General features: G+C 35.0%; 1 protein-coding gene across 4 annotated transcripts in view; it reads left to right on the top strand.

The window, feature by feature from the left end:
- The window catches only part of ARHGAP29 (Rho GTPase activating protein 29), a 71,750-nt gene that overhangs the window by 30,371 nt on the left and 15,012 nt on the right, over positions 1-26,367 (top strand). For all 4 annotated transcript variants that reach the window (XM_053920085.1, XM_053920084.1, XM_053920082.1 and 1 more), the window contains 12 exons: positions 7,931-8,027; positions 8,375-8,447; positions 10,874-10,922; positions 12,833-12,970; positions 14,764-14,828; positions 15,249-15,359; positions 15,463-15,543; positions 17,785-17,973; positions 18,640-18,777; positions 24,854-25,011; positions 25,561-25,700; positions 25,970-26,074. In XM_053920085.1, coding sequence (XP_053776060.1) covers positions 7,931-8,027; positions 8,375-8,447; positions 10,874-10,922; positions 12,833-12,970; positions 14,764-14,828; positions 15,249-15,359; positions 15,463-15,543; positions 17,785-17,973; positions 18,640-18,777; positions 24,854-25,011; positions 25,561-25,700; positions 25,970-26,074 — 1,344 coding nt within the window. The remainder of the gene's footprint in view (positions 1-7,930; positions 8,028-8,374; positions 8,448-10,873; positions 10,923-12,832; positions 12,971-14,763; positions 14,829-15,248; positions 15,360-15,462; positions 15,544-17,784; positions 17,974-18,639; positions 18,778-24,853; positions 25,012-25,560; positions 25,701-25,969; positions 26,075-26,367) is intronic.

Here is a 26,367-nt window from a genome sequence, read left to right as displayed (position 1 = left end):
TGTGGAGCAGAATTACTTGTTCTGCGTCTCCAAAGTCAAGTAGGCATTTACTTTCTGGGCTAGAGGGCCCTGTTGGGGACTGTGATGTAGGGTCTGTGTACAAGACCTCTGGATGTTGAAAAACATGATATAATTGGTGAACACACTCACAGATAGAGAGGACAAATGGCAAGTGTCAAGGGATGAGGCAGGAAGAACAAACAATCTTTTCGATAAAGCAGAATTCATTTACTTGAGAACTGCCTCCTCTACTTTTGACATAAATGTATCATATTTGTGTGGTTCTTTTTTCTGTATTTCAAGCACTGAAAAAAAAGTGGATGGATTTAAATGGGAAAAATGAATAACTTCTGTTGTGATTTTTAAAAGTTTGCTTAGTAGACAAATTTGTTTTTTTAAATACACTGTTTATAAGGGCCATTTAACTTAACTTAGGGAAATTTGTGTCTATAGATAGTAAAATTTCCATGCTTGGAAATAGCAAGCACAGTTCGTGCGATTGTTGTCAGTAGCTATTGTGTGCAGTCAGGATGTCCTGGGGAAGGAGTGTGCCTGTGCATAGCTGGTGTCCACATTCCGGGAGCAGACCTGAAGAAGGTGGCCTCCCAGCTGCATGGAAGATCTTTTTGTTTTGTTTTGTTTTGAGGTAAAGCAATCTTTGAATATTATTTCCCTCTATGGCTGTCTTTACCCTTGGGATTATTGTTAGGATTTATTTTGTGTTGGATGAAATTTAAAAGATTCCTTCGTTGAGAGACTTACTCTGGTTCAGTAGGATTCCATGAGACTGGAGACTGGGAAACTTTAAAAATTGTGTTTTCTTTGGTGTTAAGTTTGTTTTTAATACACTCCTCGCCCCCAACATATATGCGCTGTCTTTACTCTTGAGGTAATCTAAAAATATCACTGATAGCTAAGATGAAAAAGATTGAGTGACCTAAAAAATTGAGGTTATGTCAGAGCCTATTTAATTCTTTCATTTAATGATAATTTAGTCTTCAAACCCTAGAAAGGCAAGGGGGAGGTAGAAACCATTTCTGAATGTCTGTTCTGTGGCACTCTCAGTGTTTTGCATAAGCTGTCTACTTTAATATTTTCAAAAATCTATAAAGGTACATTTTTATTTCTGTTTTAAAGAGGAAAGCATAAAGAAAAAAGTATTATAGGATCAGAAAGTTTCTGAATGTGGAGATTATCTTGTCTTAACCCCCTGATTATATTTAGAAAACAACTATGACCCTGCTTTGGAGGTCTTAACTGTCAAATGCATTTTGCAAATATACTACACCGTTAAAAAATTACATATAAATACAAAATAACCGTAGAATCAGAGAGGTATAATCTTGTTTGTTTTACAAGAGGTTTGAACGCATGAAATTTGTCCATTTCTAAGCATGATAAGTGAGACATTGGAACCTGACTCCACTCATTTTTTATTTTAAATGTGAAATTTACTTTTTAATAACTTTAAATGAAAAATTCTTACTTTTCCTCATTCATTCTAGTAATGATTTGTGTTTCCTGTGTCTCCTCCTGTTTCCAAGCAGGAAGCTCAGTATGACAAAATATTTAGAATATGGTAAGAGAGATACAGCCTATTTTTGAAGTTGATAAAGGTATCTTCAACGTGCAGTAATTTATTATGTACTTATTTTTTGTGTGTTTTCATTAGTATTTATGCTTATTTTGGTCTCATTTTTAATTCAAGTTAAATCTCATTTATAATATAAATTAAAAGGATTACTTAGGTTTTTCATGATCTGTGTTTGGCCTATATTAAAAATTGACAAATGAAAAAGAAAAGTAAGATTTAGTAAACATCTAAAATTATAGAAGCCTCATGTTTTCTGTTTTGAAAAATTAATTTTTAATAGGCAATTCATTTACACAGTTGATCATGGAAATAGTACAAAAGAACATTCAACATTGAATACACTTTCCACCCATTCCTTTCCCTAGATAAGCAACAGCTGTTACTGGTTATTTGTATATGTTACTACACATATGTAAGCAAATATGATATGTTCTCTTTTTTATCCTCCTTTTTGCACAAATGATATCATCCTTTTTGCTCATTGTTCTGAGTTATCTGTACATAAAAGGTTTCCTTATTCCTTTGTTTTATTTGTTTTATTTTTCCAAAGCTGCATGATAATCCATTATATTGGTGTACTATAATTTATTTTACCAGTTCACTACTAATAGACGTTTGGATTGTTCCCAGCTTTTTTTCTGTCACAAACAATGCTTCAATGAATACATATGTACATTCTTAGGTGAGTAGTTACTGGACCAGAGAGCATGTACATTTATATTTTGGGTATTGCCACATGCCCTCTGCAGAGGTTTGCCCTTCTGATAGCAGTGCTAAAAACACTGATTTTCTGAGCCTTTGCCAAGAGAGCTGGTTATAAGGTCTTGTTCTCCAATCTTTGTATATCCAGTTATAGTAAAAATTGGTATCTCAGTGTAGACTTGATTTGCATTTTTCTCATTTTGAGTGCACTTTAGTATCTTTTTATATGTTTCAGAGCCATTCATACATCCTTTTATGTGAATTGACCCTTTACCTGTCTACAAGTGAAATTAGTTCTAATCTTTGATACAAGTTGCAGATCTTCTTTTGTTTGTTTTTTATATCTGTTTCTGGTCCTTTTTGTGTCCCACTGACGTGTTTAGTCATGTGCCAGTACCACACTGTCTTTATTGTAGTTTAACAGTATGTTTTCGTATCTGGTAAGGGTAATTCAGTTCCTCTTTCCATTACTCTTTTTGTTCAGGATTTATTTTTCCACCAAGATAACTTGGATTAGCTTGTCTAGTTCCAAAAAATATCTTGATATTTTGAGAATGACTTGAGTGAAATTTATAAATCAAGGAGAATTTATATACTTTGCATTTCTGTCTGAGAATGCAGTACATGCATTTCAGGTTGTCTTTTATGTTTTAGAAACAGCTTAGTTTTCATTTTGTAAATCTTGTGGCGTTTTCCCCCTTAGCATTTTTTCTCCATGCAAATGGTGAAATTTTTCTTCCACTATATCTTCTAATTCAGTGGTTTTCAACTTAGTGCACCATGACCAGCATTTTTAAAGTATGAGAGAGAATAGAAAGAAAAATCAGAATGTAACAACACTCATTAAATAAGACTTAAGGATGTTTCAAAACTTTATAGGTGTTACATAACCAACTATATTATGTGTATGGTATACTCTGTCATGTTGTAAAATGTTTTTCTTACTGAAGGTTGTGGTCAAAAGAGTTTGAAAGTTGACATTCTAATTGGTTGTATGTATAAAAGCTATTAATGTGATTTCTTAAAGACATACTTAGTGTGTCTTAGTGCGTACTGTTGAGACTTAATAGGGACCCCAAGGGAGAAAATTACTTGAACCTGGAGCAAAATTTTAATGACATTTTGAAGAGGGGCTAATAGCAGGGCATGAGACAGACACAAAGGAACAGGTGGTTATATAGGCCAAACTAGGGGTACAGTGTGGCCTTTTGATCTAAGTCAGTGGTAATGGGAATGAAACGGAAGAAGAAACTGTTTTAGAGGCATTTTGAAAGCTAAGCTAATGAACTAAGGAATGTATGGAAAAGAGTAGTTTTGAGAGGCAGAGTAGAAAGGAAGATAAAGTACAGTTTAGTACATGTTGAGATTGCAATGCTGGTGGGTAAAGGCTGGGAAGAGGGGGAAGGAGTCTATCAAACAGACCATTGGTAAGGTAGGTCTGGAGCTCCGAGACTAAAACCATACAGGTACAGGTAGTTTAAGAATTCATTCCTTTAAAGGTATGAGAGTGAACAGGGTTCTGTGGGGATAATGTATAGGCTGAGTGGAACGATTGTCTAAAGTACAGGTTGTCTACAGATGTAGAATGTGAGGAACTTATGTTTACTAATTTCCAAGCCCTGTACTCTAAGTGCTTTACATTTATTTTCTCTGTTGTTCCTTTCAATATATGCCATTGCACATATGAAGAAATTGAAGTTAGGTAATGTATCCAGAGTGACACAGGAAGTGGTAGAGGTCATTTTTCAACTCAGCTCTGAAACTCTGAAGCCTGCCTTCTAATGCTATAACACATTACTTCTAAGAGAGCAGAATACATCAAGATGGAAAGAAGTATAGTAATAATAGTTGACATTATTGAGGATGTACTTAATGTATGCCAGAAACTGCCAAGCTCTTCTCATAGATTATCTCATTAATCCTCAGCAAAGTTTTGCGGCCATCACTATGGTTATATCAGCTCCTGTTTTGCAGATAATGAAGCTGAAACAGAGAAGTTTGTCCAAGGTCATACACCTATTAAGTGGTAGAATTGTTGAGCATTGCAGAATGGTCAAGTGGGATGAAAATTTAGAAGGAAAATAGCCCTCCAAGTTTGACTACTAGGAGGGTATTGTTGACAGTGTTATTTAGTGGTATTGAGAGAAAGTATTAACTAATATTTATCGAGCATTTTCTGTGTCACAGGCTCTGTTCTAAGTTTATTTGATCTACGCAACAGTTCCTGAAATACAAATTATTATTCCCATTTTATAAATGAGGAAACAGAGGCACAGAGAAGTTAAGTTACTTAACCAAGTAAGAGACAGTTAGGATTTAACCTAAGCAGACTGGCTTCAGAACGCATCACGTACCCAGGCAGCAAATACTACCAGTGGGCTAAATCTGGCCTGCCGCCTGTTTTTGTGAATAGTTACATTGGAACATACCCACTTTTATCTGTTTGTATATCATTGTATCTCATTTGTTTAAGTTTGGCTCCTTTAGGCACAGTCGAATAGTTACAACAGACAGTATGGTCTCAAAAGTAAAATATATATTATCTAGCCCTTTACAGAAAAAGTTTTCTAACCCCCGATAACCAGTTAAACTGGATGAAAAGCCAAATCCTGGGGAATTCAGCCATGACCTATTATTTATAAGCGGGTTAGCAGTAAAGAAATGGTATTTTAGATTGGGTAGTAGCTTTAAGAAGAAATATGGTAAAATGACTTTTTTTTCACATAGGAAATATTTAAGTATGTTAGCAAAAGAAAAAAATGTCAAGTGAAGCTATAAGAGAGGAGTGATGGTGGTAAAGGTTTTTGGAGAGTGCAGGACAGAGTGGGAAGTTTATTACTAGAAAGGAGCCAAAGACTTTTCTATGGAAAACTGAGAGGAGCAAAAGAGATAAAGGATATTAGAACTATAGGGATGTTTTGAAGTAGAGGCAAGGGCAGTAATTGGAATTTTCCTTAGATGACATAACCTCTTTCAGGTGGGGATGAAGATAAGGGAGGAAAATGGTTGAAATAATTGTCTTTTCATTACTCAAAATGTTTTTTAAAGGGTTTTTTTTTAGATTTTTATTTATTCAGTTTTAGAGAGAGGGACAGGGACGGAGAAAGGGAGAGAAACATCAGTGTGTGGTTGCTTCTCTCATGCCCCCAACTGGGGACCTGGCCCACAACCCAGGTGTGTGCCCTGACTGGGAATCAAACTGGTGACCCTTTGGTTCACAGGCTGGCACTCAGTCCACTGAGACACAATAGCCAGGGAAATTATTTTTTAATCCCCCAGTCACATTAGTGCTATGAAAAAGTATATTTATAGGGAAGAAAGAATAATTATAGAGTTTTGGATAGTATTAAAAAGTCTTTTTTTTCTTTGTAGTCTAGCAGATTAAAGTTTGGAAATAACAGTAGGCTTTACATTTTTGCTCATATTACATTATAAATTACTATTTAAAGTCTACTTTCCAATGAGATTTTAGAAACAGCTTTATTGAAGTATAACTGAAATTCAGTAGACTTCACAAATTGAAAGGGTACAGTTTGATCAGTTTCAACATGTATATTCTTGTGAAACTGTCACAGTCCTGGTCCCTTCATCCCTCCCCTGTGTGCCTCCCCTTCACCAGTGCTGATTAGTTATGTTTCATTTTTATTCTGTGCAAAATACTTCCTAATTACCCTTTTTCTTTCTTGATCCACAAGTTATTTAGAAGTTGTGTTAATTGGTTTTATAATATTTGGGGATTTTCCAGAGATTTTTCTGTCATTTCTAATTTAATTCCATCTAGTCACAGAGCATACTTTGCCTGATTTGAATTCTTTTAAACCCATTGACATGTGTTTTGAAGCCGATAATATGGTAAATACTCCCTATTCACTGAAGAGAATGCACGTTGTTGTTATTGGGAGGGGTGCTCTATAATTATCCATCTGGTCAAGGTGGCTGTTGCTCGTCCTGCTTTTCCATTTACCTTTTCTGTCAGTTCCTGAGCGGGTTGTCGAAATCTTTGGCTACTACTGTGAATTTGTCTATTACTCATTGCACTTCTGTTAGTTTTTGCTTCAGGCATTTTGAAATTTTTATTAGGTGCCCTTTTTGATAAATTGACTTCTTCGTTATTATAAAATGACCTTCTTTATCCCTGGCAGTTTCCTTTGCTGAGAAATCTACTTTGTGTGATGTTAGGCAGTAAGCCAGGAAAGTGTAGAGCTTACCACATTCGTTTCTTGTCTTTAGGGTTCTTGTCCTTTGTTGCCTGACAGCCGGTGTCTTGAAAACCATTGTCTCATATGATTTGTTACGGGTTTCTTTTAGCTGTTTCAGGCAGAAGTATAAGCCTGTTTTCCATCTTGGCCAGAGCAGAAGTCCAAAAGTATTTTAAAAATTAGTTATGGTAGTTCTTAGGTTTTCCCTTTTGTTTGTATCAGGGATACTTAGAAGAATCTGATGAAAGGTATGGACCTTAGCCCCTTATACCTACAAAGGCTTGCACTATACATGTAAAGTCTTGGTTGTAGGCTTAGGATTTAATTCATCCCTGCTAAGGGATCCTTGCTTTCCAGCAAGCATTTTCAACCCTAGTTACACATTAGGATCACCTGGGAAACTTTTAAATAAATACATATGCTTCACCCAGACCTATGAAATCTGAGCCCTTGATGGTGGGACCCAAACTTTGGTTTTGAAACTCCCTGGGTAATTCTGATGTGCAGCAAGCTTAAGGACAAGTCTGTTTTAAGGCAAAGAATGTTTTTCCTCTCCACTTGCTTTCTCTACCTTCCCTTTGGTGGCAAGGATCCTAGGGAAGGGACGATACAAGAAGCCAGTTGCTTCTTAAGCTCAACCTGACTAGAATGGGTTACTTTTCAAAAATTCCCAATGCTGTCATCAGATTTTGTCCTAATAAATCATCTGGATTTTTAACAGAGGTGCACACAGAGAAGTTATAATAGACTTTTTTCAGTTATGTATCACAGTTTGCTTTAACAAAATGCAAAATGTGAGAATATCCCTATGACTAATAAAAGACAGTTATATATCAATTAACATGGACCTCAGAGCCCAAGGACCTGTAAGAAGTAAGACTATAAATAAATAGGAATGTAAATTTTCTAAAACATTGGGTATTTTTATGTAGCATGCTTTGTATATAGGCTTTATGCTATGTCAAATGTATATATGACTCCAATTATTGGTAATTCATAGTGAAAACTGTGCTTCATGTTGACGTAAGTAAGCCACAGGGTGTTTAGCTGTTTTTAAAAAAATGCTGTAAAACAATAAGCAAGAGGAAATAGCACAGAGTACTCTTAATGAGAGAAGTCTGGTGTAATGTGGACTCTGGGACCCCAAGACTGATTGATTTCACATTGAATCACTTCTTAGCTGTGTCAAATTATATAACGCATGGAATAGTCAGTTTGGAATGCCAGCTACTTTTATGTAAACTCATTCTTTTGTATGATTTTTTTGAATAAAGAATTGAATATCATGTCCATTTTGTGTATTAAGCCGTTCATTTTCTGAATTTTCTAATGCTTGTATAAGTAATAGTGGGTTTTTAAGGGATTAAATGACTTTGTATAAATGTAGATTAAAATATGTTGTCCATCATTGATTTTAACCAATCTTTCCCTATAGCTGTGAACTTCACAGACGTTAATGAAGAAAACAAAAACGACCTCTTTAGAGAAGTGTTTTCTTCCATTGAATCCTTGGCCTTTACTTTTGGGAATATGTAAGTAGAGTAGTGTCATTTAAAGAATTTTGGGCCTAGGTATCTCAGTGAGACTTGTCAACTAATTTAGTTAAGTATAGTATTAACCAATATAAAATATTATCACATTGGAAAAACTGTATACTGTGTTGTTTATTGCTGCATATGAAAGTGTCTTTAGAACTACTTAAAAGCAACATTCATTTGCAAATGACTATGTGGTTTATGTGAATAGAGTCCTAGGAATTTATTTCTAAAGATCTTAACTGAAAAGAATTTATTATGGATGACATGTTGAATGTAAATCCTGTGACAGAGCAATATAATGACTTGTCTTTTGTTTCCTTTTTTTTAACCTCCCTGTATAGCCTGACAAACTTCCTTATGGGAGATGTAGGCAATGATTCAGTATTTCGACTGCCTGTCTCTCAGGAAAATAAGGTAGGCCAAGTTTATGGGAAAGCAAAGACTTTAATATTTTTAACTTAACATTTCAGTAATTTTCTAATCTTAATCTCAGCATACTATTTCATAGTTTAGCAAGAAAAACATACCAATTTATATTAAATATGATAATTTATGGTCAGTTTCTGGAGCAAAAATGTAGTTATACTTTTGAGGTAGAACTATCATTTAAAAGGACACATCTGGCCCTAACCAGTGTGGCTTACTTGGTTGGAGCATCATCCAGTAACTAAAGGCCACTGGTTCGATTCCTGGTTGGGGCACATACCCATGTTATGGTTTGATTCCTGATCAGGACGCTTACAGGAAGGCAACCATTCAGTGTTTCTCTCACATCGATGTTCCCCACCCCCCTTTCTTTCTCTTTTTTTTTCTCTCTCTCCCAGCCTTCCTGTCTCTCTAAAGAAATGAAAAAGTCCTTGGTAAGGATAAAAAAAAATAAAATAAATATGTGATAATTTTAGTGTCTTAAGGAATGAGTCCATGTTATAAGGGCCATTTCAGAAAGTAATTCTTAACCATTTTTCTCTCTTGACATTGTCACAGATCTTAAAGACTGGTGGAAACTTAGAAAAATAATGCAAGAAGTAAAGAGGTGTTAATCTTCTCACAAATCCTATAGTTTGTTATCTCGAAACACTTATTAACAGACCTATAGGTCTTCAGTCCCCCAAGAGCTCCCCTCTGAGTATGTTAGAGGATTGAGGTTCTGATTCCCAATTGGAAGAAAAATTGCTGTGAGATAGTAGAACCTAAGAGAGGAATGTATATAGAATATTACTTTAAAGATTTTTAGTTGTATTTTCATTTAAGTAATTTTTTTTTACTAAATGTAAGATATTTAAAAACTGCATTAGAAACATATGTTGATCATTTGCTGTAAAGGATGATCAAATCCAAGAAGAATTTCAACAAATATTTGGAAGTGTGCCAAGTACTTGCATTATATAAAAATAATATAAAAATTTCAGGTCTTTCTTGAAATGATAGAAAATATCAATGATTACTTAAGGCATTTGTTAAGTGTACTACAACATTGAGGAAAAAATTTGACTATATCTAAAGACATCCATTAATGAATCAAGGAGGAAAAGTGTATAAGCCATATCAGAATGATGAAGAATTTTAAGGTATTTGAATATTAGTTGTGATTTTCTTCAGTGTTGTATTCTCAAATGTGCCACTAATTCAGAAGATATAATAAAAATTGTGTCTGTGTGACAAGGCTCTGAACTATTTAACTTTTTGGTGTGAATCATATTTCCTGTTCCTGTACCTCTGTTGTACATAGATTTTATACTAATTCCTAACAGGAAAATACCTTTTGCTTTCTTTTTTCTTTTGTACCTTGTTTTTCTTTTTGTAGTTTTTAATTTACCCTAGAGATTGAAATAAAATTCATGATGATATAATACTAAAAATAAAATAAAAATTATTTTGTTTGATGAGTTTTTAAAAATATGGCTAAAATTAATAGTTGCCATTTATTCAGTATAGCTTATTATGTATTATGCACTGTATGAAGCCCATATCATCTCAGTCCTTAAAATAGCCTTATGAAAGTGGTGTATTTACCCTCATTTTGTAGATGGGCAAGCCAAAGTTAGGTGAGCTTAAATATGTAGCCCAGTGTCATACAGCTAATTGGTGATAAACCTGGACTTCAAACCCATGTCTCTTTGATCCCTTTTGCATCAAATCCCTGCATACTCTATATTATCTGACTAAATGGGTCAGACATATTTGTGATCTCACAATTTGGGTAGATAACGTTTTTCTGCACTGTCCAGTAAGGTCGCCTCTTGCCACATGTAGCTCTTTAAATTAAAATTAATTAAAATAAATTTTAAAAAATTATTTCTCATTTACACTAGTCACTTCTCATATTCTCAGTTGGCTACATGTAACTGGTAGCTACTTGATTGGACAGTGCAGATACAGACCATTTCCATCATTTTAGAAAGTTCCGTGCTATGCTTTCCAATAGGCATTCACAGAAAAATGCTTGTCATATAATATAGTGGTAAAAGATGACTGGAAGAGATATGTCTTCATCTCCTACTTAGATAGCAGTCTATTTAGATTGCTTCTTTAACTTCCTGACTAATATTTTTGAGGTCTGCAGAATTTAAGTTTTGAACAGATTGATGTTAATTCATGCTGTTAGTAAACAATCAGCTTCTTCATTCTTGGACCTTGAGAACTGCTGTTGTAAAAAAGCTATATAATTCTTATAAAATGTTCTGGCATTTAAATAGTTCTCAGACCCTTTGAGTTCTAAATACTTAAAATTTTTTAGCAGGAATTATGTCAGAATAACAAATTAGAGTGAAAAAAATACTGAAGCAAAGATCTGTTTCCTTCTGCTCTAACCTTAATTTTGTTTTCTTCCATGTTGTAAGTCTTTTGAAAATGTGTCTATGGAATCAGTGGACTCATCCAATGAAAAAGGTAATGCTTAACATACTTTAAACCTTTGCCAAACTTTTTGCAGTTACCTTTAATAAATGTTTGAATTTTGATAAATATTTTAGATCTCTTCTTGCTTAGCAACCTAATATATATTTATTTTAACGTAAACTGATATGTGAAGTTTTACATATAAAACTGAAGGAAAAAACCTACTAGAGTAGATAGTGTGATGATAGAGACTGATCAAGAATTATAATGGGCTTGTAACTTGATGAATAATAGGAATATATATTGAGATCAAAAAATACATTTCATCTTCTCTGACCCCAATGCTATGAAACTAGAAATCAATCACAAGAACACTGAGAAATATGCAAAGATATGGAAGCTAAATAACATGTTATTAAACAATGAATGGGTCAACAACAAGGTCAAGGAAGAAATCAAAAGATGCCTTGAAACAAATGAAAATGAGGACACAACAATCCAAAATCTGTGGGACACTGGGAAACCAAGCCTAAGAGGGAAATTCATAGCATTACAGGCCTTTCTCAAAAAACAAGAAAAAGCTCAAATAAACAATCTAACTTCACACTTGAAGGAGCTTGAAAAAGAACAACAAACAAAGCCCAAAGTGAGTAGAAGGAAGGAAATAGTAAAGATCAGAGCAGAAACAAATGAAAAAGAGTGGCAAAAAAGTACATGTTGTACGTGGCAAAATACAGTATCTCCCCAGGCAAGGGAAACAAAAGAAAAAATAAACAAATGGAACTACATCAAACTAAAAAGGTGTTGCAAGGCAAAGAAAATCATCAACAAAATAAAAAGACAACTCACAGAATGGGAGAACGTATTCGTCAATACATCTGATACGAGGTTAATATCCAAAATTTATAAAGATCTTACAAAACATAATGCCAAAAGAAAACCAAAAACCCAATTAAAAAAATGGGCAAATGGCCTGAATAGACACTTCTTCAAAGAGGACATACAGGTGGCCAATAGACACATGAAAAGATGTGCAACATCACTGATAATCAGAGAGCTGCAAACTAAAACCACAACGAGATGCCATCAAACACCTGTCAGAATGGCCATCATCAATAAATCCACAAACGAGAAGTAACTGGTGATGATGTGGAGAGAGGGATGCCCTGGGAACCCTTTTGCCCTATTGGTGGGAATGCAGAGCGGTGCAGCTACTATGGAAAGCAGTATGGAGATACCTCAAAAAGTTCAAAATGGATCTGCCTTTTGACCCAGCAGTCCCACTTCTGGGCATATATCCAAAAGAACCCAAAATGCTAATGAGAGATCATAAGCACCCATATGTTCATTGCAGCATTATTTACAGTCTCCAAGATATGGAAGCAGCCCAAGTGTCCATCTGTAGATGAGTGGATAAAACAACTATGGGACATTTACACAATGGAATTCTACTTGGCAGTAAAAATGAGTAAAATTTTACCCTTTGCAACAGTATGGATGGACCTGGAGAACATTAAGCTAAGTGAAATAAGCCAGTCAGAGAAAGACAGACACTATGATTTCACTTCTATGTGGAACGTAATGAACAAACTGAACTAAAGCAAAACATAGGGAGACTCATAGATGGAGAGCAGATGACAGCTAGTGGCAGGGGTGGTTAGGGAGTGGTTAGGGATCGTGCAAAAAGGAAAAAGGACCCGTGGACATGGACAGTAGTGCTGGGGGGAGGGGGTATAAAGGGACTAAATGGTAATGGAGAAAATAAAATAAAGATTAAATAAAATATAAAAAAAGATCAAAAATACATTTTAATTTGAAACCATTTTAAGTGTGACCTTTTAATTCTAAGTTTGTTCCTTGTATTTTTTAAACTGTCTTTCATTGAAGAACATCTTAGGTTTCAATGTTCCTTTGTTTAAGAGTCATGTTTAATATACTTACCTTAATATTTTTATTTTCAGGAAATTTTTCTCCTGTAGAACTAGACAGCATGCTGTTAAAGAATAGTGACTCTGTAGAACTGGCTTTGTCATATGTTAAAACATGGTCAAAATATACCAAAAACATAGTGTCATGGGTTGAAAAGAAGCTTAACTTGGGTAAGTAGCCCTTTGGGTCATCTGATTAACTTTGGATTGTAAGAACTAAATTGTTTGAAATTCATTTGCTACAGACTATGAGTAATATGATTCCAAATTAGTAGCTTGTTTCATTGTAGTAAATAAAATCATTGTCCATTTTCTCTTCTTGAAATAAGAAAGACTCCTCTAACAATAAGTGTACTTATTGAATATTACTATACAGCAACCACTACATCTGGGGACACAAAGACAAAATTGTATACTGTGTTTGACTTTAAGGAAGTTATACTTTAGTAGTAAAAAGAAATGCAACCAAATAATTTGTTAAAAGGAAGTCAAACCAACAATAGACATATGAACAGAAGGTAGTGGAAACATATAAGGAACATCTTAATAGTTAGTGTTTTCCCAATGTTTATTGTTGACAAAATGCTTTTATATCAATTTTCTCTTTTAATCCTTAGAACCCTGGGAAGTAGACTAGAATTATTATCCCCTTTTTACAGCTGAGACAAACAAGATAGGTGATCTGCTTAATGTTAGATTGCAGATTTGCCTAAGATCATGTAGCAATAACTGGAAGAATGTAGAATTTATTCAAATCCAGTGCTCTTTTTACTACATTATTTGCTTTTAACAGAGAATGCCCTTCAGATAAATAGGCCTAGGTCCTCACTCCCCAGGTGAGTCTAAACAAGTGTGTTTTGAAAGTTTCCCAGTTGATTTTGACTAACATTGCGATGCAGAATCACAGCATCCTGTATTTGTTTTATCTACTCATCTTCTGATGGACTCTTGGGCTGCTTCCATATCTTGGTGACAATAAATAACACTGCAGTGAACATAGGGGTGCTTATGTTCTTTCGAATTAGTGTTTTGGGTTCCTTTGGATATATTTCCACAAGTGGAATCGCTGGGTCAAAAGGCAGATCCATTTTTAATTTTTTGAGGTATCTCCATACTGCTTTCCATAGTGTCTGCACCAGTCTGCATTCCCTCCAGCAGAGAATGACTGTTCCCCTTTCTCCACATCTTTGTCAATAATTGTTTGTTGATTTATTGATGATGGCCATGCTGACAGGTGTGAGATAGTATCTCATTGTGGTTTTAATTTGCAACTCTCTGATTATCAGTTGCACATCTTTTCATATGTCTCTGGGCCATCTGTATGTCCTCTTTGGAGAAGTGTCTATTCAGGTCATTTGCCCATTTTTTAATTGGGTTGTTTGGGGGTTTTTTGGTGTTGCGTTTTGTAAGTTCTTTATAAATTTTGGGTATTAACCCCTTATCACATATATCAGCGTCTATGTTCTCCCATTCTGTGGTTACACAATGGAATACTACTTAGCCATAAAAAAAGCTTTACCCTTTGTGACAGCAGGGATGGACCTGGAGAACATTATGCTAAGTGAAATAAGCCAGAGAAAGACAAATACCATATGATTTCACTTATAATATAGAATCTAATTAACAAGCTGAACTAACAATCCAAATAGAGCAAGACTCATAGATAAAGAGCAGGATGACAACTAAGGGGCCGAAGAGTAGGAGGTAGAGGGACTGAGCAAAAAGGAAAAAGGACTCATGGACACGGACAACAATGTGGTGGTTGCAGAAGGGGGAGGGAGTTGTAAGGGGACTAAATGGTACTGGAAAAAAACACAACTAAAAAAAAAGATTCATAGCATCATATCATCATGTGGAATAGTATTTGTGATCACTTATTAATTGGAGAATTAAAAATAATTTTGGAGTGTGGAGGGGATAACTAAGTTATTTTTATCTTCTGATGCTTTCTTTGACCTTTTCAGAATTGGAGTCCAGTAGAAATATTGTCAAGTTGGCAGAGGCAACTAGAACTAACTTTGGACTACAGGTAAGTGTTCAGTGAACTACTAGGGCTCTCTACCAAGGGATTATTCAGATGAGCTCCTGATAGTGCCTTGCAAAAATCAGAAAACTTCATCATTAATATAGAGAAGAACTTAATGCTAAACTTTTTGCCAGAATAAAATCCTTTTAAATTGACCTGGATACCCATTATGAAAATAACCTAGGAAATTCACAATTTTATATGAATGTTACCTTGTTAGATACTAGTTTTGCTAATTTTATACTTAATTATTATTAATTTTCTTCAATATTTTTCCCATGGTCATATTTATAAATAGATATCTTTCTTAAAAAAAAAGATGAGACTTCTAATTTCTCTTTTTGAAGAAGTGAAGTGGAAGGCAGGTCTGGAACTCTAGTGCCGTTTGTTTTGGAAAATTTACTTTTCAATTTTAAATCCTAGGAGTTTATGCCACTGCAGTCTGTATTTACCAGTGCCCTCCTCAATGATATAGAGAGCAGTCACCTTCTACAACAAACAATTGCAGCTCTCCAAGCCAACAAATTTGTGCAGGTAAAAATTTATATGTAAAATACACATTTAAAAAAAAAAAAAAAACAGCATACCTTTAGAAAACATCTTTTCTTTCTTTCTTCTTTTAAAATGCTCTTGACAGCCTCTACTTGGGAGGAAAAATGAAATGGAGAAGCAAAGGAAAGAAATAAAAGAACTTTGGAAACAGGAGCAAAATAAAATGGTTAGTAGTATTATTTTTTTAATATATTTTATTGATTATACTATTACAGTTGTCCCATTTCCCCCCCGTTATTCCCCTCCGCCCTGCACCCTTCTCCTATCATCATCCCCTTCCCCCCTTAGTTCATGTGTCATACATATAAGTTCTTTGGCTACTCCATTTCTCATACTATTCTTAACCTCTCCCTGTCTATTTTGTACCTACCATTTATGCTTCTTAATCCCTGTACCTTTTCCCCCATTCTCCTACCTCTCCCTCCCCATTGATAACTCTCCACGTGATCTCTATTTCTGTGAATCTGTTCCTGTTCTAGTTGTTTGCTGAGTTTCTTTTTGTGTTTGTTTTGTGTTTTAGGTTCAGTTGTTGATAGTTGTGAGTTTGTTGTCATTTTATTGTTCGTATTTTTGATCTTTTGCTTAGATAAGTCCCTTTAACATTTCATATAAGGGCTTGGTGATGATGAACTCCTTCAACTTGACCTTATCTGAGAAGCACTTTATCTGCCCTTCCATTCTAAATGCTAGCTTTCCTGGATAGAATAATCTTGGATGTAGGTCCTTGCTTTTCATGACTATGAATACTTCTTTGCAGCCCCTTCTTGCTTGCAAGGTTTCTTTTGAGAAATCAGCTGATAGTCTTATGGCAGGGTGTCAAACTCGTTTTCACCGGAGGCTACATCAGCCTCTCAGTTGCCTTCAAAGGGCTGAGTGTAAAATTTTACGACTGTATAAATGTAACTACTCCTTAACTCGGCACTGCCGCCAGATAAAACAAGGTGGAGGGCCGTATTCGGCCGGAGAGCCTTGTGTTTGCCACCTGTGTCTTATGGGAACTCCTTTGTAGGTAACTGCTTTTCTCTTGCTGCTTTTAAGATTCCCTCCTTATCTTTGATCTTGGGTAATATAACTATGACGTACCTTGGTGTTTGCTTCGTTGGGTCCAACTTCTTTGGGTCTCTCTGAGCTTCCTGGACTTCCTGGAAGTCTATTTCCTTGGCCAGATTGGGGAAGTTCTGCTTCATTATGTTTTCAAATAAGTTTTCAATTTCTTGCTCTTCCTCTTCTCCTTCTGGCACCCCTATTATTTGGATGTTGGAACATTTAAAGTTGTCCCAGAGGTTCCTAAGCCTCTCCTCATATTATTTTATTATTGTTTCTTCATTCTGTTCTGGTTGAATGTTTCTTCCTTCTGCTCCAAACTGTTGATTTGAGTCCCAGTTTCCTTCCCTTCACTGTTGGTTCCTTATACATTTTCCTTTATTTCACTTTTCATAGCCTTCACTTTTTCCTCTATTTTGCAACCATACTCAACCAATTCTGTGAGCATCCTGATTACCAGTGTTTTGAACTATGCATCTGATAGGTTGGCTAGCTCTTCCTCGCTTAGTTGTATTTTTTCTGGAGCATTGATCTGCTCTTTCATTTAGGCCATATTTCTTTGTCTCAGAGCACCTGTTAGTAGTAAGGGGAGGAGCCTTAGGTATTCATTCACCAAGGTGGGGGAAGGGCCAGAGAGGGAACAATGCCGCTTGAGCCAGCTTTCAGTCACTCCCTCTCCTACCCACAAGCAAATTGGGCCCTTCTGGTGCTCATTCCTGGGTAGTTGGGTTTGTGTATGTTCTGGGACCCTGTGAGTCTCTCCAGCGAACTCTCCTGTGAGGCTGGGAGTTTCTCCTGCCACTGCAGCCCTCACAGGTTTTTTTCAGTTAGAGACCTTGAGGCTTTATTTCCCAGTGCTGGAACCCTGGGTTGCTTGGTCTGTCTCACTCCCCAGTTCTTCCCAGTTTGTCTGCATGCAAATGTGGGACCTCCCACCACCTTGCCCACCCTGGTCCTCCAGCTGCCATCTTGCCATGAGTCCTCTTTGCCCAGCTGCCCGTTTCAGTCCCTCCTACCAGTCAGTCTGGATGAATGTTTTTTCTTTAACTCTTTGGTTGTTGGACTTCCATACAGTTCGATTTTCTGGCAGTTCAGGTTGTTTTTTGTGTTTAAATTTGTTGTCCTTCTTTTGGTTGTGTGAAGAGACAGTATACCTACCTACGCCTCCATCTTGGCTGGAAGTCTAAAATGGTTAGTACTACAATTTGTGAATATCTAAAATTATCTGTAGTACATAAGCAACTACTCTGGGAAGATGCATATACTACTACATAGTTTTTCTAAGATGCTGTATTAACTACCTTGCTGAATATGCTAAAGAAAGCTGTAATTTAGTGTTTCTGTCTTACTTCTTTCTGTGTAGCTTGAAACAGAGACTGCTCTTAAAAAGGCAAAATTGTTATGCACACAACGTCAAGATGAATATGAAAAAGCAAAATCTTCCATGTTTCGTGCAGAAGAGGAGCATCAGTGCTCAAGTGGTGGATTAGTAAAAAATCTCAACAAGCAGCTGGAAAAAAAGCGAAGGCTAGAAGAGGAGGCTCTTCAAAAAGTAATGGTTTTTTTGTTGTTGTTTGCAAGATATAACAAGCTAAAGCTTTGCTTCTCAAACTTCACCATGTAGCAGGGTCACCTGGAAAGCCTGTTAAAAAAGACTGCTGGGCCGTACCCCCAGAGTTGCTGATTCTGTAGGCCTAGGGTTAGCCCCAGACAACTTGGCATTTCTGACAAGTTCCCAGGTGATGCACAGTTTGAGAGCCCCTATACTAAGGGACTTTTGCTTATCTTTTGAATTTTTGGGTTTGTTTGTGAGAGAAGTATCTTAAATAAGGCAGTAGTTTAATATTTTTGACTTGATTCTTTAGTAAGTTCACCTTTTAGGAAACTGAATGTATATGTACTAATTTTAATACCTGATAACAATGCCAGGCTGAAACTTTTGTGTTTATGAAGTATAATAAACTAGACATTTATTTTATAGGCAAGCAGTATACTAATTGTAAATTGTGTGTAACTATTCATTAAAGTGCCCTTGAAACACTGACCGAAAGAAATTATTTATCTTTAGAAATATCCTATTAAAAACATAAAATATTTCAGAATTTTATACATAAAGGTTTTTCTACTATATAAATTGAGCTTTACTGCAGTAGTATTTTTTTTTATATAGAGTATAAGGATTAGTGTTGGTTTTTTTTTTTCTCTGTTATTTCTGAAGGTAGAAGAAGCAAATGAATTCTACAAAGTTTGTGTGATAAATGTTGAAGAAAAACGAAATGACCTAGAAAATATTAAAAGAGAAATTTTAGCACAACTCCGGAAACTTGTTTTCCAGTGTGATCTTACCCTTAAAGCTGTAAGTAATATTTTCAGTACTTTAAATGCAAGAAGGAAAAAAACTATTTATCTGCAGGGGAGAGAGATGCTTGGTGTTTCATAAATTAAATCCCATAATTCTTACAGAATTTAATTTCTGCAGTTAATGGAACATTTAGAGTTTGAATAGACTTTTAGTTTCCACAAGTGGTATATGGTTTCAGTTACATTTTTATCTAGTTTCTCCCACTCTCACCCAATGAATAGAGGATTTGTTTCATTAAAATTCATGTCTGTGGAGGGATGGGGAGAAAAGGCATACAACTGTAATTGAATAACAATAAAATTTTTTTTAAAAATTCATGTTTGAGATGTTGAAATTACCTCTATACTACTGTCTTATTTTTTTGGTTGTCAAAATGGATCTGACCCCTGAAACTTCTATCAGCACTATGAAATCTAGTCTTCAAAATTAGAGTAAACTAAATAGTAAAATTGAGCCCAGGAATTTTTTTTTTTTAAGATTGTATGTATGTATGTATGTATGTATGTATGTATTTACTTATTTTAAAGAGAGGGGAAGGGAGGGAGAAAGAGAGAAACATCAGTCAGTGCTCAAGAGAAGCACTGATCAATTGCCTCTTGCCCCCAACCGAGGACCCGCAACCCAGGCATGTGCCTTGACCAGAAATCAAACTGGCGACGTTTAGGTTTTGGGATGATGCCCAACGCACTGAGACACAACAGTCAGGGCAAACCCAGTAATTTATTTGAAAACAAAACAATCCTGCCCTCAAGTGTTTTCATTTGCCTCTTTAAACTTGTTTTTGTAAAATATTTACCAAAACAACACCCTTTCTTGGTTGTATATTTTACAAGTTTTAACGCATGTTTACATTTGTGTAACCACTGCCACCGTGATAATTGGAGTTCAGAACAACTCCATCACTCCAAAAAATCTCCTCTTGCTGAGCCTTTGTGATCCAACTCTCCACCCACCCCTGCCCCCTGGCAAGTATGGGTGTGTGTTCCATCTTTCTAGTTTGCTCTTTCCAAAACACAGCTTTTGATTTCATTGGTTTTTCCTTTTTTAAAAAAAAATAATTATACTTGATTTGGCTTTATTTTGCTTTTGTTTTTAATGACTGGAAGGAAGTTTAGTTTGTTCATCAAGACCTCCCTGCTTTTTAAACACAATTATTTAATGATTTAAATTTCCCTCTTAAGCACTGCTTATCTACATCCCAAAATCTACTAATTTTGAGTTATGTATTTTCATTTCTGTGCATTTCAGAATGTTTTCTAATTTACAATGAGACTTTATCTTTGACCTTCAAACAATGTCGAATTTGTTATTTACTTTCCAAGTATTTGATGATTTTGTGGCTATCTTCCTGATGTTGATTTCTAGTTTAAATCTGTTTTGGTGAGAGAAATACTTAGTATGATTTCAGTTCTCTTACATTTGTTATGGTTTGTTTTATGATTCTGCCTTGGTGAATGTTCTGTGGGGACACTTTAAAAGAGTGTTTAATCTGCTGCTGTTGGCTGGAGTGTTCTGTAAATGTCAGTAATTCCTGATGGTTTATGGTGTTAATTATTTCTTTTATATCTTTGATTTACTTTTATGAATTACTGAGAATGGAGTTTTGAAATTTTCAACGTATTGTATGTTTTTAGTTCTATCAGTTTTTGCTTTATGTATTTTGAAACTGTTAGATGGCTTTACATTAATAACTATTCTATATTCTTAGTGAGTTAATCATTTTATCCTTAAGAAATGTTTGTCTTTATCCTGGTAATTTTCCTTGCATGTACTGTACTTTATTTAATATTGATACAGCTATTTCAGTTTTATTTGAGCATGGTGTATCTTTCTCCATTTTTTACTTTTAACTTACTATATTTAAAGTGAATTTCTTGTATTACATATAGTTTTCTTGATTTTTTAAAAAATCTGTTTTGACAATCTCTTTTAAGTGAAGTGCTTAGACCATTTATACTTAATGTTAATGTGTGTTCATGTTTAGGCCTACTACATTATCGATTTCCTGTTTGTACCTTATGTTTCCCTTTACCTGTTTACCTTTGGCTGCCTATTTTAATTTATATATTTAATTTATATTTTAATTTATATATTTAGTTTACCTGATACAAGAGTGAACAAAAGTAGGTTTAGAGTTGTAAGTATGTGAAACAGTTTATTCTTGGATTATTTAGTATCAATCATTATATTATTTATTTGTATTACATAAACCTACTTTTGCCCACCCCTGTATAGATTTAATTTAATCTATTTTATTTCTCTATTACAATTATATTTTATTTATCTAAAATGCTTATTTACATTTTAATTTATCTATTGGGCCCTGGCCAATGTGCTCAGTGGATTGAGTGAGGGCCTGCGAACCAAAGGGTCATTGATTCAATTCCCAGTCAGGGCACATGCCTGGGTTGTGGGCCAGGTCCCCCAGTGGGGGTGTGCAAGAGGCAACCACACGTTGATATTTCTGTCCCTCTCTTTCTCCTTCCTTTCCCCTCTCTCTGAAAATAAATAAATAAAATCTTTAAAAAATAATTTATCTGTTGGGTTTTTTTACTGTATTTCTTTGTATAGTTTATTTTAATGGTTGCAGTAGGGATACACATGGTGGGGCAAAAGTAGGTTTACAGTTGTGAGTATATGAAACAGAGTTTATTCTTGTATTATTAATTATTAATTATTGTATTCTTTTCTGTATGAACAACTGTAAACCTACTTTTGCCCCATCCTGTATATATCCCTAATGGAATCAGAATCTGCTTTTTGAACAAGATTCCCCACATCGTCCCTTTGCATATTAACTTTTTTGCAGCAATTGTTTAGAGAAGTTATAAATAACTTGGTCAAGGCAACCCAGCATATAAGTTGAAAAGCTCTCAGATAAGAACAACCTGGTTGAATGACTTTAGAGCCTGTGCTCTTAAATACTGTGGTATCTTGCTGAATGATTATTTAGTCTGGGCTTGAGCAACTCCAAAATTAGTAGGATGGTTATATTGATTTTTTAAGATATCTGTTTCCTTGTGAAATCTTTCCTTTCAAGTGATACTATACTAATATAATCCCTCTTCCACAAGACAATACTTTAAATATTTAAAAATAATTATCTTCCTTCCTTGTTTTTTCCATATTAAATATCACCAAATCTGTGACTTTTCATCATATAACATGGTTTTACATTCTTTCACAAGCTACAATCTTGTTTGTCTACATTCCTCTAAAAAAGCGATGCTTCTAAGACATAATTGTTGGACTTGATATCCAACAATTATGATTTCTTTTAATTTGATGTGTAAACAATGTTACCTAATTTTGTATATAATACATATGTATTTATTAATACCTACTAGTTATATAAAAGAAATCTAAGACAGATAACCTGCTCTCAAGGAGTTTAGCATATAGGGAGAGAGAACTAACACATCCGAAAAATTGGAAAGCAGTATATATCAGTGTATGAAATAGACTTTGAAGTTAAAGTTCCCCAAACTCACAAAAACCACTATAATATGTAATGTGTAGAGACAGTTTATGTAGTGGTTCTACATACATAGTTGTGAGTAAAATTTCTTATTAGCTAGAGTCCTTTTGAACCAATTTAATCAATCAGTTTTAGTTGTTCTGAATGGCATCATTCACATTCAGACCCAAGCAGATACCATATCCAACCTCAGCTCTTGACTCTAGATAGTACTTACTAGGTAAGAACCATGACTTTCTCTGTTATGTTTTCTTCTCTTTCATCAAAGAATTTGGGGGCTTTGGTGACTTATTTTTCGATACCACCTTCCAAATTGGTTTTAAAACATATATTTTCACTCTAGGACATATCATTGCAAATATATTGCAGAGGAAGCAAAGTCATTTGAGATAATAAAGATGATAGACAATAAGGTTCATTCACTATCTTAAGGAATATATTCAAATGAGATTCACATCCCACCAAAATAGTTCTATCATGGGCATTAAGGGTTATTCTTGAATACTCAGAATTGTCTTGAGTTACGAAGTACTGAAGTGTGTGGGATATAGATCATAATTACATTTCTAAGTGAGAGGTAGGAGAAATGACCAAGTCAGTCACTCAAGACCTAATCAAATCAATGGGCTTTCTGAATGGGAAAAATTAGAACAAGAGTGTTTGTTTTATTTTGTTTCATTTTAAAGAACATTCTAGAAAACTACCATTTTAAAATAAGTATAGGACATAAAATTATATTGAACAAAAATTGATTTTTTGATTTTTTTCTCATTTACATGGGGGAAACTTTTCCCATTTATTTGAATTTGTGGAAAAATGTGTGCCCAACAAGTCCCGCAGGACCTACCCCAAGGGGCTGAACTCTAGCATTTCTGTTCAATGTGGGAGAAGAAGGCTGAGTAATTTAGGGAAGAGAGATTTTAAGATTGGGCTACCTGTATCCAAGTATATTATTGCTTAAGTCTTCTATTATTAAAAATGCCCAGAGACATTCAGCAGATGAATTGATTATGCCAGTCTATTCATTTCGCTTTTCAAATTTTTAGTGATTATAACTAGATTCATAAGATTTATTAAGAAGTATTAAAACCGTACACTTAACTTTGGCATCAAGAGTGTAAGTTCAGTCTACCTTTAACTGAACTTCTTGATCGTAGCTAGTTTGTGGACTTAAGCTTTACCATCTGCAGTTTAAATATCCTTTGTTCCTTGAAAAAGTTAGAGCACAAATAAGCTATTCTGTTAGGTGCACTCTTCAAATACACCTAACAGAACGTGATGAGTCTTCGTTCTCCTTGAGGAATGCCTGTCTACCTTGGAAGAGACTTGGGGGCTAATCATAAGTTCAGCATATGATTTGGCATATCCAGAGCGATGAAGAGGGAACATGGCAGTCTTTGAAGTGACATTAAGCCAGTGAAATCTGGCTTTCATTTGCATTACCCGCACAGGAGACAGTGGCATTTAAAAGTATGTCAGATCAAGTTATAGCTCTTAACTCTCGTTAGAACCCTCCACTGTCTTCCCATTGTACTTAAATCCATGCTCCTTAACGTGATTTAGAGGGCTGCATTCCTTTCTGGCTCCACCCCTTTCAATGCGCTTCAGTCACGTTGACCTTTCATCTGTTTCTTGAGTGTGAGAGGCTCTTTCCCACTCATCCTTGCCTTAGGGTCTTTTGTCTGCGTTCGTCTTCTCCCTGGAACTTTTCATTCATACTTTCTTATATCAGGTCTCACTTCAAATGCTATTTTCTCAGGAAGGCCTGTACTAACCTACCATGTTAAAAGTACCCTTCCATAAACACATGTCTGGTCATATTCCATAAATTATTGACAAACTTATGTAATAGTATTAGCAGTTTTCAGTACCAGAAATTATCTTACTTAGTTAATTTGCTCTCTCTCTTTGATGCTGTCTCTCAAACTCTGTGAGGACTGGGATTTCATATGTCTGCCATAGTACATCCAAAGCCTAGGTTTTTGTGAACATTAAATTAGTTAATTCATGTGACGTTCTCAGAACAGATCTGGCATTATAAGCTCCTGTCAGCTGCTATGTTGTTGTTGTTGTTATAACTAGTACTAGTGATTGTATATTTTAATACCCACTGGAATATAATATATTTGTATAGAATAAGTTCAAGATAATACCTAATGATAAAAATTGAGTGCTCTAGGATATATTATACATATAAAGCACTTCTATTTTTATAGGATTGAAAATGAAAGTCACATAAGAGTGTAGACAATTACAGTCAGACCATGACAGTACAGAGCTGGAATCCCCAAAAATACATTTCTCTCCCAAAATTGTGAACCAGTAGGGGCACGGGGTTATATTTTTTTAACTTTCCACTTTAAAGTCATTTAGCAGGAAATGATTGCTCCTACATACTGGATTAAAACTCTTGTCTTCTGACCTAGACCTTGCACAACGTCAGGCAGATAGTATGCTCACAGTGGTATTCGGTGTTGTATGCTTCACTGTATTGCCTTTCTCTTGGTGCTGTCACTTGAAATAAATGTGTATTTACATTGCATTCTGTATATCATAAGTTATTTTACCTTTTGTCTCTATCTGTGACCATAGGTAACAGTTAACCTTTTCCAGATGCAACAACTACAGACTGCTTCCCTCGCAAACAATTTACAGTCTTTCTGTGATAGAGCCAAACTCTATGACCCAGGCCAAGAGTATAGTAAGTTTGTCAAGGCCACAAACTCAACCGAAGAAGAAAAAGTTGATGGGTGAGAATTAATGTATAGCTGAACTGTTTTTCAAGAGATAAAATATTTATTGCTAAGTTTCTATGTGGTATAAAGTGGTGTCTTTTTTTTAACTTTGGCAGATTTAACTTTAATTTTTTCTGAATTTTAATTTAAGGTGTAACTCACTTGAGAGTAAAAAAAGCTTTCCATTTGACTGAGAGCTCATTCTTTGAGATTTGGAGAATCTCAAATCTTTGGAGAATGACAAATCAGTCATACCTATTCTGACTATTCAGTATACAAATTTAACCTAGATTTTCCACAGAGATTATACTAGAAAAGATTAACAATAACATTAATTGACTTTACTTTTGCTACTCTTTGCTATATTGCAGCTGTAACAAGTACAAGTAATTAAGTTTTACTCGTATCTCCTTTAGGAATTTGAACCATATAATGTGGTTTGTTCTTAATATTTAGTTAAACTACTCTACATTCATTAAGTTAACATTTTTCTGAAAGGAGAGTAAAATAGTCTGATCATTAGTCATTCTTCTCAGTGATTAACTTTATTTGCATTTTTCTTAGGAGTGTAGCTAAACAATCAACAAATAGTTCCCACACTTCTGGGTATGGACCTGCTGACTCCTTAGAGGACGTCGCTCGCCTTCCCGACAGCTCTAGTAAGATAGAAGAGGACAGATGCTCTACCAGTGCAGATATAACAGGTAGTTTTCACTGTAAAGACATCACCAATTTTATGAAAGATCAAATTGTTTAAATGTAGTTATTAAAGGAGTTGTAACTTGCAATGTAAAAATTAGCCCTTGATCTATAACTTTATGAAGACTTATTCACAGTTTTAAGCACCATACTTGTCTTAAAATTGTTCGATTACAGTTAAAGAAACTTGATTTGTCTCATCTTATATAATGTCAGTATTTTGCCTTATGAGCCATCTGAGCCAAGTTGAACTTTAAATATTTTTTTCTTAAAGGTTCTTCTTTTACACGGTCGTGGACGTTCGGGATGTTCAGTGACTCTGAGAGCACCGGCGGGAGCAGCGAGTCTAGATCTCTGGATTCGGAATCTATAAGCCCAGGTATAGAAATACTTAGGTCTAGTAGTGAAAATTCAATGAAAGATTAAGATATAAAAATATATAAAGCTACCTTATTTTTATAATGAATTATGTCATAGAGAGCAGTATGTACATATTTATGTACAGTTAAAAGAAAAATAATAAGCCATTCTGTATTCACCACCCAGCCTAAGAAACAGAACATTGTAGTACACTAGGTCCCTGTGTACACCTCCTTGATAACATTGCCCAATTCCACCAGAAAAAACCATCATCCTGAATTTTGTTCATAATTCCCCAGCTATTTTAAATGT

Source organism: Desmodus rotundus, chromosome 3, assembly GCF_022682495.2.
Source record: "Desmodus rotundus isolate HL8 chromosome 3, HLdesRot8A.1, whole genome shotgun sequence".
NCBI lineage: Eukaryota > Metazoa > Chordata > Mammalia > Chiroptera > Phyllostomidae > Desmodus > Desmodus rotundus.
This window is presented reverse-complemented; position numbering and strand designations above follow the sequence as displayed.